Source organism: Erigeron canadensis, chromosome 5 (genome assembly GCF_010389155.1).
Source record: "Erigeron canadensis isolate Cc75 chromosome 5, C_canadensis_v1, whole genome shotgun sequence".
Classification (NCBI taxonomy): domain Eukaryota; kingdom Viridiplantae; phylum Streptophyta; class Magnoliopsida; order Asterales; family Asteraceae; genus Erigeron; species Erigeron canadensis.
In genome coordinates, this window is record NC_057765.1 from 35,129,640 (window position 1) to 35,143,982 (window position 14,343).

The 14,343-nt window shown below is 35.3% G+C and overlaps 1 protein-coding gene across 1 annotated transcript; it reads right to left on the minus strand.

Moving 5' to 3' along the window:
• Positions 1-1,661: 1,661 nt before the first annotated feature.
• On the minus strand, positions 1,662-10,058 carry LOC122601975 (mediator of RNA polymerase II transcription subunit 15a). Its single transcript, XM_043774708.1, has 12 exons — positions 9,869-10,058; positions 8,694-8,841; positions 8,030-8,141; positions 7,718-7,838; positions 6,373-7,587; positions 5,985-6,055; positions 5,345-5,419; positions 3,947-5,233; positions 3,177-3,521; positions 2,900-3,100; positions 2,725-2,813; positions 1,662-2,097 (listed from the first exon to the last, which is right to left on the minus strand). Exons 2-12 carry the CDS (start codon positions 8,813-8,815, stop codon positions 1,890-1,892), a joined length of 3,846 nt encoding a protein of 1,281 aa, XP_043630643.1. The 5' UTR covers positions 8,816-8,841; positions 9,869-10,058; the 3' UTR covers positions 1,662-1,889.
• Positions 10,059-14,343: the final 4,285 nt, after the last annotated feature.

Below are 14,343 nucleotides of genomic sequence, written 5' to 3' on the forward strand. Positions count from 1 at the left end.
CGTTCGAGTCTATCCTAATCGGTGAAATTTAGAGATTGTATTACACAAAGTGATACAATAAAAAGTAAGTTGCCATAAAATGTGAGTTTATCCTTTATGATCTATTTATGGTAGAAGTTATCATTTAGCATGTGTTTTTCGCTGGATACAGAATACTTTGATTGATGAACATCTCAAGTCAGACAGACTTTAAGCTTTTACAATAAAACGAATTTGGGACCGCATGTAGGAATGTCAGAAAAACTTACATTAATGTTTATTAGGAATGCGAAGGAATATCACCATCTAAAAGAGTTTCTAACAAAGTTTGCATCCCTTCCCCTCCATCAATTAGCTGACTTGTATTCTGCCTTAGTTGACCTGCTCGTCAAGTTCGAGCCAAAAATTTCGTTGCACGGGATCTTTGATGTGGACTTCGCTTTAAGTGAGTTTGAGTACATGCTCTAATAGCATGATATCATTATAAAAAACAATACAAGGAAAAGGACAATAAAAAAATGACATGAGTTGAACATATATTTTGATGGGAAGTGATATTAGTACCACATCTTTTAATGAATTTACCCAGTGTTGTAAATAACGACCTTAACGGCCGTTATAACGGTAACGGAGGTCCAGCGTTATGTTAAGAGGGTTGGAGGGTAAATTTAAAGGTCTGAGGATTTAATGGCCGTTATAACGGATTTAACGGTCTTAACGGCGTTTATAACGGAATTTAACGGTCAAATAACGGATTTAACGGAGCTTAACGGTCAAAAGACATTTTTTTGACTAATTTTGTTAGGATATTGCTAATATATATATTTTTTTATATAAATTCCTTTATATTTTATAGTCTCCGTTATAACGCCGTTATAACTCCGCGAAATGAGATTTAACCTTAAAGGTGGTCGACCGCCGAGTGACCGTCGAACGTTATTTACAACCTTGAATTTACCACACCTATATATCATTTACTTATATAGTCTATTATATTATTTGTATAGTGTGGTAAATTAATCAAAACAATTGGTACGAATATTGATCCTGATTCGATATATTGATCCTTTGCAGTAACCAGATACATTATTCATCTTTAAATACCACATTCTAAGCATATATCGATTGAGATTTTATAACGAAGTAAATTCGCCTATATCCATTGATAAATTGGTTTGTACTAATCTTCCTGTAAAAGTTCCAGTAATGGATATTTAGTTAAGAAAAGAATATACATTTCCGTATTTATCAGCAACTTTCATTAGAGTGAGCTTGACAGATGAGAGTACCCGACACGTATAACCTTATGGTAGGGATGATCCCGAATGTCTTGTGTATTTTTTTTGCACCAATAACATTTGATGCTTTAATACAAACATCACATTCAACACTTTCTCATGATCCCCACTCCTATAAGGCTATAATACACCACCTCTCTAGTAACCAAATTTACTAGTCAGGACTAGAATCTAATGCTCTCCCCTGCCTACTGAGGTTGGTGAAACTAACTTTCTCATGATTGCAGTAATAAACTGGATCGACACAAAGCAATCTTAGCATGGAAACAGTAATTGTGTGAGCGTGTGTGTAAAAACAGAATATTAAAAAAATTATTGGAAGTTGCAAATCTTGCGACTTTAATGATAGGACAAAACCACGCCAACCAACCAACCAACCAAATCAAAACAAATTGTAAGAGTAAAGTTCCATAAATATGAACAGGTGTACCTAAGATATTATACAATGTGAAAAGTCTAGATATGTGGACTATTTGTTCAAAAAGCAAATGTAGAAGCACCGAGCTTGCAACAAAACATAAATCAATGGCCGACCTAATAATAATAATAATAATAATAATAATAATAATATACTTGCTGTGGTCGTCATATTAACTTTAAGCAAAGAGAGCATTATGCAGCACTTAGGCAGTTCTCCCATGTACCATACTTTGAGCTGAAAGTGCCACCACCAGTTTGCTGAGCATACTCAGAAACAACAGCACGGGTACAAACATCCCAAGTTTTTGCAACATCTTTAAGGGACATAGGTTGTGAAAGGCTTCTGAGAGATATACTGAATCTTGACTTGGTCTTTACCGAAAGATCCTCGAACTCCTTGCTGAAAGGGCATATAGAGCAAGTCAAAAAGGTTCACTCGGATACTTGAATAAATTGGATGATTTAGGTTTTGTGTTATCCCTAATGGATCAAATGGGTAATATACCTAAGCTAACGCTTGCATGGTTGCCAGATGACTCAAATGCGTCACAGGTTGCCAAATATTTAATGTTAAACTTTAATAATAAAGTTTTTTAATCATAATTTTAAATATCTTTAAGTAGACAAAGAACCGTTTTGGTTCTGGGTCAGTCTAAACCGTACTTGAAAATCATCTGTTTTGACCCGTTACAGAACCTCCCCACGCTGCCCACTTTGCCATCTCTAAAAAGATGAGTCTTGGTGACGGATGAAGAGAGGTGTAGTCCCTCGGCACATGACAATGGACAAAAAAACTAACTCTAGCTTCAAAAGTTTCGCATCAAATATGGCATTTAATTTCATATTAATCCAAACCAACCATCAGGAAAATCAAAACTCAAACCATGGAAGATTTTCACGTAGCTTTTTAAACATTGCAGTTAGGTGGTGGATAAAGTGTGTTTTTTTTTAGGCATCCAAAGAACAACTGACATGCATTAGAAAGATAAAAATCTTAGTAATTCTTATATTTAAAAGAACTTCTAACCTGACTTCGGCTGGGAAGTTATCCAAAAGTATTGGTGAACAATTTGGATAGTTTGCAGGAATAAGCAATCGTAACGGTTGGATAGGTGACTGTACATCGATGAAGGAACATGTAAGTCTATAGTAAGCATGACAAAACAATATCATATAGCCAGTATAACATATAAGGTACACACCATTTGTGCTGAAGCATATTGTGACTTCAAGTTTGGACCAAGAGCCACAGCACTAAATGAGCATTTAACCACGATTCCATCACCACCCTCTGAAACCGCAGAGGCTGCAGCTGGATCAACATCTTCCTCACTGATATCCACCACAGTGTCAATGAGACCCCGATTTATTTCCTTTATTTCTTCCATAAGGGCATGATTAGTCTGTAACAGAAATGCAAGATCTTAATTCATTGCAACAAATGACAAATAGATTCAAACACTGTTACAAATGTAATACCTCGACACGGGGCCTTTTGATTGCAGATGATGCAGTTGAATCGAGCTCAGAAGTCTCACCAACATTCAACTGTTTGAAACTATCATTTACACTGCCAGCAGATGATACAACATTCAATGGCATTGCACTCGTGAAGCGTTTCATCTTCCTCACACCGTTGGTTCCATCTTGAGTGACAAAATTTCTTGCCTGGAGGCGACATTTTGTCATGGCAACCAAGTCCTCACCAACTGCAGCCCTAGATCCATTACCTGGTGCTGATCCTGCAATTCTATCAATCATACTAACTACTGAACCAATGTCCCTAACTGAGGCACTCAAAGCTTTTGGTGAAATCGATTTTACCTATGATGAAAAAAAAAAAAAAACAAGACGTTAATCATACTATAAATTATAAATTAAGAAAGGCGTCTATAACATACCCTGACGAATGTTAGATTTCAATTTCCACCTATATATTCACTAATGAGTCAAATACGGATGTCTTCTACTTAAACGAATTATATAAAAACTTTTGGCTAAAAAACAAATATATTTACTGGGTCAAACACCAAATGGGTCGGAAGTCGACCCTAGTCTCTTTTTGATGAATATCAACCCAACCCATCTGTAGAGTTTGAGCTGTACTGGTATGACCGTTTTAACCTGTCCTAAATATGACATGTTTCAACCCAAGTCTGTTTTGACCAATTTCCCAACCCACCCACCTTGTCACATTTAGTAACTGGGCTCTTATATCGTATTAATACATATAAGATTTACAAACTGACCACTCTGAGTAAGCGTTCTAGGGGCTGTTCTGTAACACTGGACTTTCCTGATCCAATTGATGGCACAACACCATGGTTTCCGTCTGGACCAGTGAACTCTGCAAGTAGAGGAGACGCGGATATTCCAGGTGTGCCTATAGCAAGAGATTGAGTAGGTAAAACTGCAGCAGATGTTTGTTGATGTCCCACGTTCCCAACATTTGATAGAGAAGAAACACCACCACTTAATCTCTCGAACTCCCCAGGGATAGGAGATGCGGAGGGAGTTGAAGGAGAAGGCACAGCAAATGGTGAATTTGCAGATTTGAACATGCTGGATTGGTCGATCTGCGGAGATGCATGCTGTGACAATTGTGGAGAAGCAGCTGATAGGAGTTGAGGTGAAAATGGAGCACCTGGTTTCAGTTGTTGGTGATAAGCTGAACGTTGTGCTGCTGCAACATGATGCTGCTGAAAAGCACCTGGTTTCACACCCATCTGCTGTCTAGGTTTTACGTCACCGCCATCGTTCATCTGTTGAAGCTGGGCTAGTTGGTTTCCTTGCAACTGCCCACTCGGTTGTTGCTTTGTTTGTTGGTGGAATTGTTGTTGCTGCTGCTGCTGCTGTTGCTGCAGGAGTTGTTGTTTGTGCATAAATTGTTGCTGCATTTGGCGATGTTGAAATTGCTTCAATTGCTGGCTTTGAAGCAATTGTTCCTGTTGTTTTATATGCTGATGTTGAAGCATATTGGAGTTCGGTTGTAATGACATTGGATTTATGCTTCCTTGTTGGGGCCCACTCACGGTATTTTGTTGTAGAGAACCACCAGAGACCTGCTGTAGAGAGTTCATACTGCTATTTTGGCCTGGGTCAAGATTAGAACTGGGCTGTAAAGAGTTCAACATGTTCTGTTGAGCATTTGAACCCCCTGACATTGACGGGACAGAATTTTGCTGCAAATTTCCCATATTATTCTGTTGCATTGATGCCATAGAACCCTGCAAATTCATCTGATTATCATGTGATGGCACTTGTGTCATCTGAGAAAGTGATTGTTGTGATTGTTGCATAGAATGCATATGTGGAGGCGGAAGCGCTTGTTGTTGCTGTGTGGGTGCAGGTTTCCGCCTATTTGAGTTGATGACATTAACAATCTGCTTCTCATAAGTACCCAACTTGTCTTTATAATTAGCCATTATACCATGCTTTGGGATTTGTAAAAATTGCATGAAACGCTCCAACATATTTTTAAATACTTTCAGTTTCTCTAGTTGCTCGTTCTTCGGTTGCTGGGGAAGAGAATCATGCTGGACAATGGAAGACTCTTATTAAACTAACAGAAAAGTACTAAAAACTTGATGCATAACATACAAACTATAAGTGGTTCTACATGCTTTATGACTGAAGAAATTTCCAACCTGGTGCAATTTGCCAAGAATTTTCTGGTGCATGTCATTCAAATCTAGTAGATACAGGTCCTTCATGGCTTTTATCTGTAATCAAAACAAAGAAGAATATTGGTCATATTGCCCATAAAGAGAAAAGACTTATGATCCCACAGACCCACTCACAAGCCACCGAAAGGAACTCTAGATTTATATGATCCCCGTGCAGTTGCTATCATCTTAAGAGAATGATGCATACAAAAATGACAGCACATTACAAGGAAAAATGTGCATACATGATCGACATCTGATTGACATTTTACTATCAGTAATGACATATGTGGTGTGCGCTCTGGGTACCAAGACGGTATATGGGACCACAGGGTTCCGACCCACATACCCTTTTTGAATATATATAAAGGAAGCATACAAGAATGACAGCACTAGCATAATTACAAGGAAAAATGTGCATACATGATGGATATCCGATTGACATTTTACTATCAGTAATATATTTTCTCACTCGAGAGGTTTTATGTATGGATATCACGGCAAAAAAAGGCATTACTAGGCTTTGCTTTATAATAATCATGATGATTTGTTGAACTCGAAGCGAACTGTGATGTTAGGTGCTTAAGTTACTTCAAAACATGTATGATTTCATATACAGCACCTTTTGATAAACTTCCTCTTGCCAATCTCCACCATTTGGATTGCCCGTCTGAGCTGTCGAATCTAATGATGCTACAGAAGTTAAAAATTGCATGTGTTAGCTAAGTGAAAATCTCCCTAAAAATCATATGAAGATAGCGTTAGCAGTATAATACACGCGTGAAAACTAAACACTTACCCCTATAACTACCCAACCGCCCACTCTAGTACAATTTACATTTTACTATAAGCATTTATACAAATATTTGAAGTTGAACATCCCATTGTATTAAAAACTCTCTTTGTTCGCTTAGCAATATACCAGGGTTGTAATAAATGAATTAAGTTGAGGTATATATTTTATAAAAACAACATGAAAGAGATGCATTACAGCAAGATAAGAATCTTACTCGATGAAGCCTCTGGCATTGGTCTTTGTTGTTGAAATAGCTTCTGCTGATCAATTACATTTTGCTGCTGAAAGCCACCGGATGTCGGAAGCCTTTGTTGCATATCTCGTTGCAGCAGATTTGGTGGTTGTTGCATACCCACCTGCTGCTGCAACTGGCCAGACTGTGATTGCATATGTGGCATTGCCTGCTGCTGTAACTGTGACTGTGATTGTTGAACTTGCGTTGGCAACAAATTTGTCGAGTTCTGCATATGCGGCATGTGCTGCACTGTATGTTGATTGGTTTGCATGCTTGAGTTACTAGATTGATTTCCAAGTATCGGCTGCTGCTGACCAGACGCATTACTTTGTGAGCCCATTTGTTGCGGTTGCATGCTAGTGAGACTGTTATGTTGCCCAACCATATGTTGTTGTGGCTGCTGTACACTTGAAAGCTTATTTTGTTGGCTCATCAACCTCTGCTGCTGCGATACATCAGAATAGCTATTTTGTTGTCCTATGAGTGGGGTTTGTTGCATGTTTGTAGCATTTGCCTGCTGCTGCCCCATTGCGTTCGGCTGTGTCTGTTGCTGCTGGTTTGGTTGTAATTGCTGTCTTTGCTGCCTCATTACCGGTTGATGGTTCATCAACCCTTGTGAAGACTGTGGTGCAACTGGCTGCTGAGTTTGAACGCTTGTAGAGAGAGAAGGTGTTTGCATCATTGTTGGTGGCATACCAGACTGTTGAGATGATTGTAGATGATTTGGTTGCAACAAATTCTGTTGTTGTTGCTGAATGTGTGATTGCATAGCAGGTGTGATATTTGTCTGCTGGAGCTTCTGCTTTGCAAGTTGATGTAACTGCTGCTGATAAAGATACTGTGAATTTTGAGATTGCTGTTGCTGCTGCTGTTGCTGCTGCTGCTGCTGCTGTTGAGGAGCAAGTTGCCTTCCAGGTATCTGTCTTTGATTTGCAAAACTATTGGGGCCCATTGCATTTCCCACAGAACCTTGTTGAACTCCAGGCATGTTTTGAATGCTCTGCAAGTTTGGATTCTGGCCAACAACATTTGCCATTGTGGATTGTGGTAAGCCATTGCCAGGTGGCAATGCAGATGATAAACCAGAAGAACCTTGGATTGACATCATCTGCTGTCCTGTTTGAGCATGATTGGAGGGCACTGGAATCGGAAGCTGCTGCCCTTGGTTATTCACTTGTGGCATGACTTGAGAACCTATCCAATTTAGGAAATTTAGTAAATACGAACACTGGAAAGGATCTTATCTGCTGCTATTATTAAAAGAACATTTTCGCAACTAATTTCTACTAAAAACACATTTTCAGCAAGAGATTTTGTGAAATACCGGGATCAGAGGGGTTTATACTATTAGCAGCAGAGTTCGCCTGCAAAGCATCTGGCATGGGATTTTGCGATCTAGTCTCCATTGTCAGCATCTTCAAAGATATCTTACGCAGATAATCCGACTGCATACCACAAAAGGATTAGGTCCCAAAGTAACTTACGGTATATGAAAGACAAGATATATCATATATGTTCCTAAGTCCACTTTTGTAGTATTTGGTTCATTTGTACATAGAGGCTCATCAATTCCACAAAACAAAAACTACAAAAAAAATAAAATAAAAAATGAATTAATAAAGAGGATACAACAAACCTGGCTTGTAGCGGCAGTATAAATCTTCTCTTCAAACCTCACAGCTATTTTCTTAAGTTCCTGTAGCCCCTCATGTCCAGAGAATGGAAGATGCCTCTTCAAGGTATCCATTCTAAGCAACAGCACCATGTTTCAGTCAATAATGCAATAATGCAGGTATTTAGCAGATATTTGTGGTAAAACCTATCACTTTACAAATTAAAAAGAGTGTAGCAAACCGTTCCCATAAAGCAATGTAAGCAAAATAGCATTTACGGGGGGGGGGGGGGGGGAGGAAATGAACCAGATAGAAACAAGCATGCACTTACAAAATTAAAAAGTTACGATATATACAAGTCATAGGCTCAGCCAAAATAGAAGCTATCCAATCAGAAAATAACAAGTAACTCTTTCAAACATTAAATAATTCCAAGTCCATCTATTTTAAGCAATCAATTTAGTGTTAACACTTTGCATTATCATACGTATTACTAAATACAAGAATTTGTTATACCTTTTTTGGTATTCCACTAAGATCAAGTATAATATGACATGTTTCTACACGTGAGTCTACTACAATAACCCAGACAGTTAACATAAGGTAACATACTAAGCAAGTAAGCATTACCGAGTTCTCAAAACAGTTGAAATTGACGTAGATAAAAGAATGGTAATATAGACATACATCTTGTTCACAATCCTCTGCCGTGAATCTGCTTGCAGCTGAGCCCTCCAATCACCAGATTCCATGGAGTCGCCAACAGCACCACTTGGACCTTGAGTAGGCCTCCAATTACTCGTATCCATCTCCTATTGAACAACTGATTTCAATCCTGTCGTAAGAGTCAATAAATAATTGTAAGCAGAAGCTCAATATAGATGAATGCGTGCTTCCGAACTACAATTTAGTAAGGCACCAAGTCTCAACACTAACTTAAAGATGCTAAGAAGTATTGGAATACATTAAAAAGATACACAAATAAGTAATTGACTATCTAATAAAGATTCACTCTAGGTGACTATTCCATTCAAATATGGGTATAAAGGTGCAATATCTGGAAAAATGATAAGAACTGCTCAAAACTTTAAACCAGTAAGTCAGTAACATATAATTCAAAAAAGTCACAAGTTTATATTTACACACTGACCTCCATTTCAAAGTGTTTGATAGATGTTCGAATCATTATCCATTTACGAAAGTAAAGAAATCAACGTATGCATAAAGAGTGACATCTACAATGGCACGTGTCTAACACACCGTTTTTGCAGTGAACAAAGTTGTAAAATTGGCGCATAAACATGTAAAGATGATGCATCAAACACATGTCAGCTCTAAAGACCTTCCTAAATTTTCAATCATAAGGAGACTTTTCTCTCTATCCTTCCCCTACGCATAAACGCATCCAAATATTGCAGACTTTTCAAAACTTCTTTACACCTTTACGCACCAATATGATGCATAAAGGTGTTAAATTTGTAAATAAGTGTGTAAAAAACATGCACCGGAAAAACGCATCGAAATTTTTTCAAGATTTTGACCTTAAAGCTTTAACCTTTTTCACAAAAACATCAATGGGGACATCAAATAAGTACAAAAATGACAATTTTTCCAACTTATACAACTCAAAATCATGTTTACAATGAAAAAGCATCAAACTTTATAACAAAAAGTGGACAAGAAACATAAACGGCATATATACCACACAATCACCCAATTCTCAAAACTAGGGTTTTGGAATTGGGCACTTTTAATTAACCTGAAAATGAAAACAAACACAAAACCACTAATAATTAATCAATCAATTATAATACACAGTCAATTATTTGTGTGTGTGTGTGTTAAGTAGAAAATAGACTAACCGATTGATAATCGGTGGTGACGTAAAAAAGGTCAAAAGTGATCAGAACACAGTCAACGTGAAACGATCGGGAAATCGGGAAAATATATATAAGAAATTGGGGTTGGAATTATAAACCGCTGAGTATTGTTGTTGAAAATGCAGATAGAAGGGAGTTATTTATATAGTGTTGATCACAAGCATCGTGTGTTTTCTCTTCTAATAAGTTTTCTATATAGTGTATGGTCATGGATGAATTTATATATAGCTTGTATCTATAGGTATAGTGTATTTTTAGCATTTTATTATTGTATTATGGTGTGGGGAATACGGTTGTGTGTGAAATTATTGTATCTATTTTTAGAAAGAAGTATTAAATAAGAAAGTCTATATTTTCTTTTATAGGTGCATATCAATCATAGTTTTAAGAGAAAATGTCACAAATGGTCTTTGTGGTTTGTTACTTTAGCGTTTTGTCCTTTATGTTTTTTTTTTGTCGCTACTGGTCCTTGATTTTTTCGTTTTTATTGCCAGAAGCCCCTGTCACTAACTTCTGCTAAAAATGGCCGTTAAAAAGCTTCACGTGCTAGCCACGCAAGGGTATAATCATCCGTTTTACAACCACATGGACTATACGTGATAAAATGAGTTATATATATTTATACACTTTATACGTTTTTATATACTATATAGAATATATAATATATATATATATTGAGAGAGATATATATATATACACTTTGATTTCTTCACCAAAACTTGTTTCAATCTTCAATCTTTAATTCTTTTATGCTTCTTTCTCAAATTCAGATCTAATCATGCCTAAAAACCATAAATAAATATAAAAAAATGAGAAAAGCACCCCAAAGATCCCACCAATTTAAGTCTTCCATTGTTGAACCAAATAACCTTTTGCTGTTCTTCGTTTGGTGTTCTTCACAATTTGGTCCATCCAACGTTGATTCTTTTCTACGCAACAGTTCATCCTTGTATGTCAGATCGAAACCATGTATAGTTTAAGGCTTCAAAAACTCAAAGAACAATGTAAATTACCAAAAACTTGAAATAAAAATGCAAATAAATCTCCTTCTACTTATTCTTTTGGTTGATTCTTGCATTTGAGCAAATCATTAGGTCTAGTTTCATAGAGAAATGAGTGGTGGAAAGTTGCACACTAGGTGTTCGATAAAATGCCTCCATGAAATCAGTTTGTTTTCAAGGCTAAATTCGGCGCTTTCAAAAGCAATATGTGACTATTATATGAGTGTATGTTTGTAGTTTTTGATTTCTTATACGACTTCTGCTTTGGTTTTTGATTTGTTTCAATAAAGAAAGATGGATTTATTGGACAAGTAAAAGAAAGATTGTACTTGTTGATGGGATTAGGTAATTCGTGTTGACAGCGTATATGATCGTTGTGGCATTTTTGTTAAAATCAATATATGTTTAATTTTAACATCCTTGGATTCTTCTTCTTTTAGTAGCATTATATGTTTAATTTTATATTTATCAGTATGTATTTATATGTGATATGAGTTGGGATTTTAATTACTTATTGATGTTATATATTTTTTGGATAAATAGAAATTATGGTTGTAGCTATAAAATTATTAAGTTGAATTATTAAAAGTTGTGGGTTATGTGATTTAAGATTTTGATGATGATCTGGGTTTTTGATTATGCTTATGAAGATGATGATGATTGAAGATTGAGGAAAAGGATGGAGTTAACAAGTATACCCTCATGTGCATCGTACATGACATAATTAACAGATAAAACTAACAGAAGTTAGTGACAGGGGCTTCTGATAACGAAAACGAAAAAGTCAGGGACCAATACCAACAAAAAAAAAAGCACATGGGACAAGACGCTAAAGTGACAAACCACAGGGACCATTTGTGACATTTTCTCTAGTTTTAAAGTATTTGTATCTATACACATTTGTAAAACAAATTTTCTCCTTCCTCAAATAAGGATTTAACTAGGGAATTCATACTGTCCGATGGTCGGTTTCGATCTCTGAAAGCTTATGCGTTGATGGGTCGGTGCTAAAGAAAACAACAAACTTTTTCAAAATAAAAATATTAAAAAATCAAGTTGTAAAGTGTTCATTTTTCCTGATAAGGACAATATTACGACATAATGATGTTTGTGTTTACTCTTAAAATGATCAAAAGAACAAATTTAAAAAAAAAATCCAAAAAACAAACGAAAAACAAAAATTATAACAAAATGTTAAAGGAAAAATTTTGCAAGAAAAATAATCTAATACTACAAAAGGAATTGTTGAAAAAATTGAAAAGTATAATGAAAACAAAAAAGTTTTAAAGAAAAAAATGAAAAGTATAATGAAAACAAAAAATTTAAAAAAAAAAATGTTAAACAAATAAAAAGTTAGAAAACGAATTTTTAAAATACAGAATGTTAAAAAAAAAAAAGCCCTCCAAAATAAAATCAAAAAAATGTTTAAGAAAACCCTCAAAATTCAAAATGAAACAAAAAATGCAACTAAGTGTGAAAAAAATTTATAAAAATAAGAATTTTAAATATATAAAAGAAAAGGCAAAAAAACAAAAAAACCTAAATGTTTTTTAAAATCAAAGAAAAAATGAAAAATAAATGTAAGGAGGTAAAATGTAATATACCAAACCTCCCTAATCATTAAAATAAAAAACAAAAAGAAAAAAAAACAACAACAACAAAAAAGAAAAGTGTGTTTTGAACTAGCAATCTTTACTATTGAAACAAACATCCAAACCATTTGAACCAAATCAACATTTTATGTTATGATTGCTAAAACAAATATTTATCTAATAGTTTTATGTAAAGATACGAGATTTCTATTAAAAAACAAAAGAAAAACATAAAAGAGAAGGGGGAGTGGGTTTCGAACAAACAACCCCTTCCATTGAAACCAACATCCCAACCATTCAAACCAAAAGAACTTTTGTTTCATAATGGTGAATCGAATATTTATATAAAAGTTTCATGTAAAGACAAAAAGTTACTATTCACATTCAGTTGTTTTATTATAGTAAGTAATATACTCAAAATGTATCAATCAGATTCTTAACCTTAAGTTACCTAGAAACTTCAAAGGCAAGGTTTAGGTGATCATTCCAAGCATTATCAGAGTCAGGTTTTTACATGTTGATACATCTTTACCTGTTGATACACCAGCTTCAGATACACACTCAAGTACATGTGCTCACCTACTTATACTTCGACACCAACTATTACAGTTAACCAGTTTGTTGCACTATGTGCATTGAACATTAATTAATGATGTCAGCATCCCACAGCCCCCACCACATCACACCAGGATCTAGTCCTAGACACGACGACAAAACCTACAGATCCCGGTGATATGAAAGAGGTTGAGTGAGATACAAGATAGATTACATAGTTCATGCGCACATATATGTTATTTAGACTAGTTTGTTTGCATATTATATTGTTTAAATTTAAATTGCTAGTTATGTTTCATTGTTTAGATTCGTAGTTTTGATATATTATGGGTAGGTTGGGTCTGTCCAGCTATCCTATTAGTACATTTCCTGCATCACGGGTCCTTTGTCATTTGTGGAGGGGCTCGTGGGGGCATTTTTTTGTACTTTTATATTGTTAGTATTAATATATTCTAAAGGATGCAAGTCCTTTTATCCAAAAATAAATAAATAAATATATATATATATATATCACATATACCTATAATACCTTTAATAAAATTATTTAAAAAATACACCCTCGACCGTTAAATAACTACACACTCCCTTTTACATCAATTACTTGTACATTAATAACCACACTCTAATCGCCACCCGTCATTAGTACTAGCACCACTAGTACCCTTCTGGTTCCTCATCATTCAAAAGTGAAAATCTTTTCAGCATTAAGTAGTCGGTGTTCTAAACTAAATTTCTGTTATAGCTAAACTGAGTTGATTGTCAAGGAAAAACCCACCTAAGCTTTCTTTAACTATTTGGAAAACTAATAAGGGTCAAATTTGCCTTTAGCAAAACTTGAGCCCCTGCCTAAAGAAAAAGTAGGATGACTTGGCAGTTATATTTAGTAGTGAGGTATTATGTTTTCGAAAGTATAGTTTCATTCTATTTGTTTGAAACTTATTCTATGTATAGTCCTTTTAGTTTACTTAGGCGTTAAGATTGAATAAAAAAATAATTTAAAAATGGATATTGAGAAAAATATAATTTATATGTTTTGATAATGAAAAGTGAAAACATAAATCTTGTTCACAACCAAAACACCAATGTAACATGTTTCAACCTTTGTAGAATCGGAACCAATACACTGCATTGCGCCCATTATAGCCCAATAAACAATAGTTAACACCATATGTAGCCCAAAAAGTAACATGTTTGAGTCACCCATTGTATGGTACCAGAATACCTATAGTAGGAAAGAAGATTTGACAAAACTAGTAACAACTATATGATCAAACCATGACATCTTAGATTTTACCTTTTCTAAGTTATT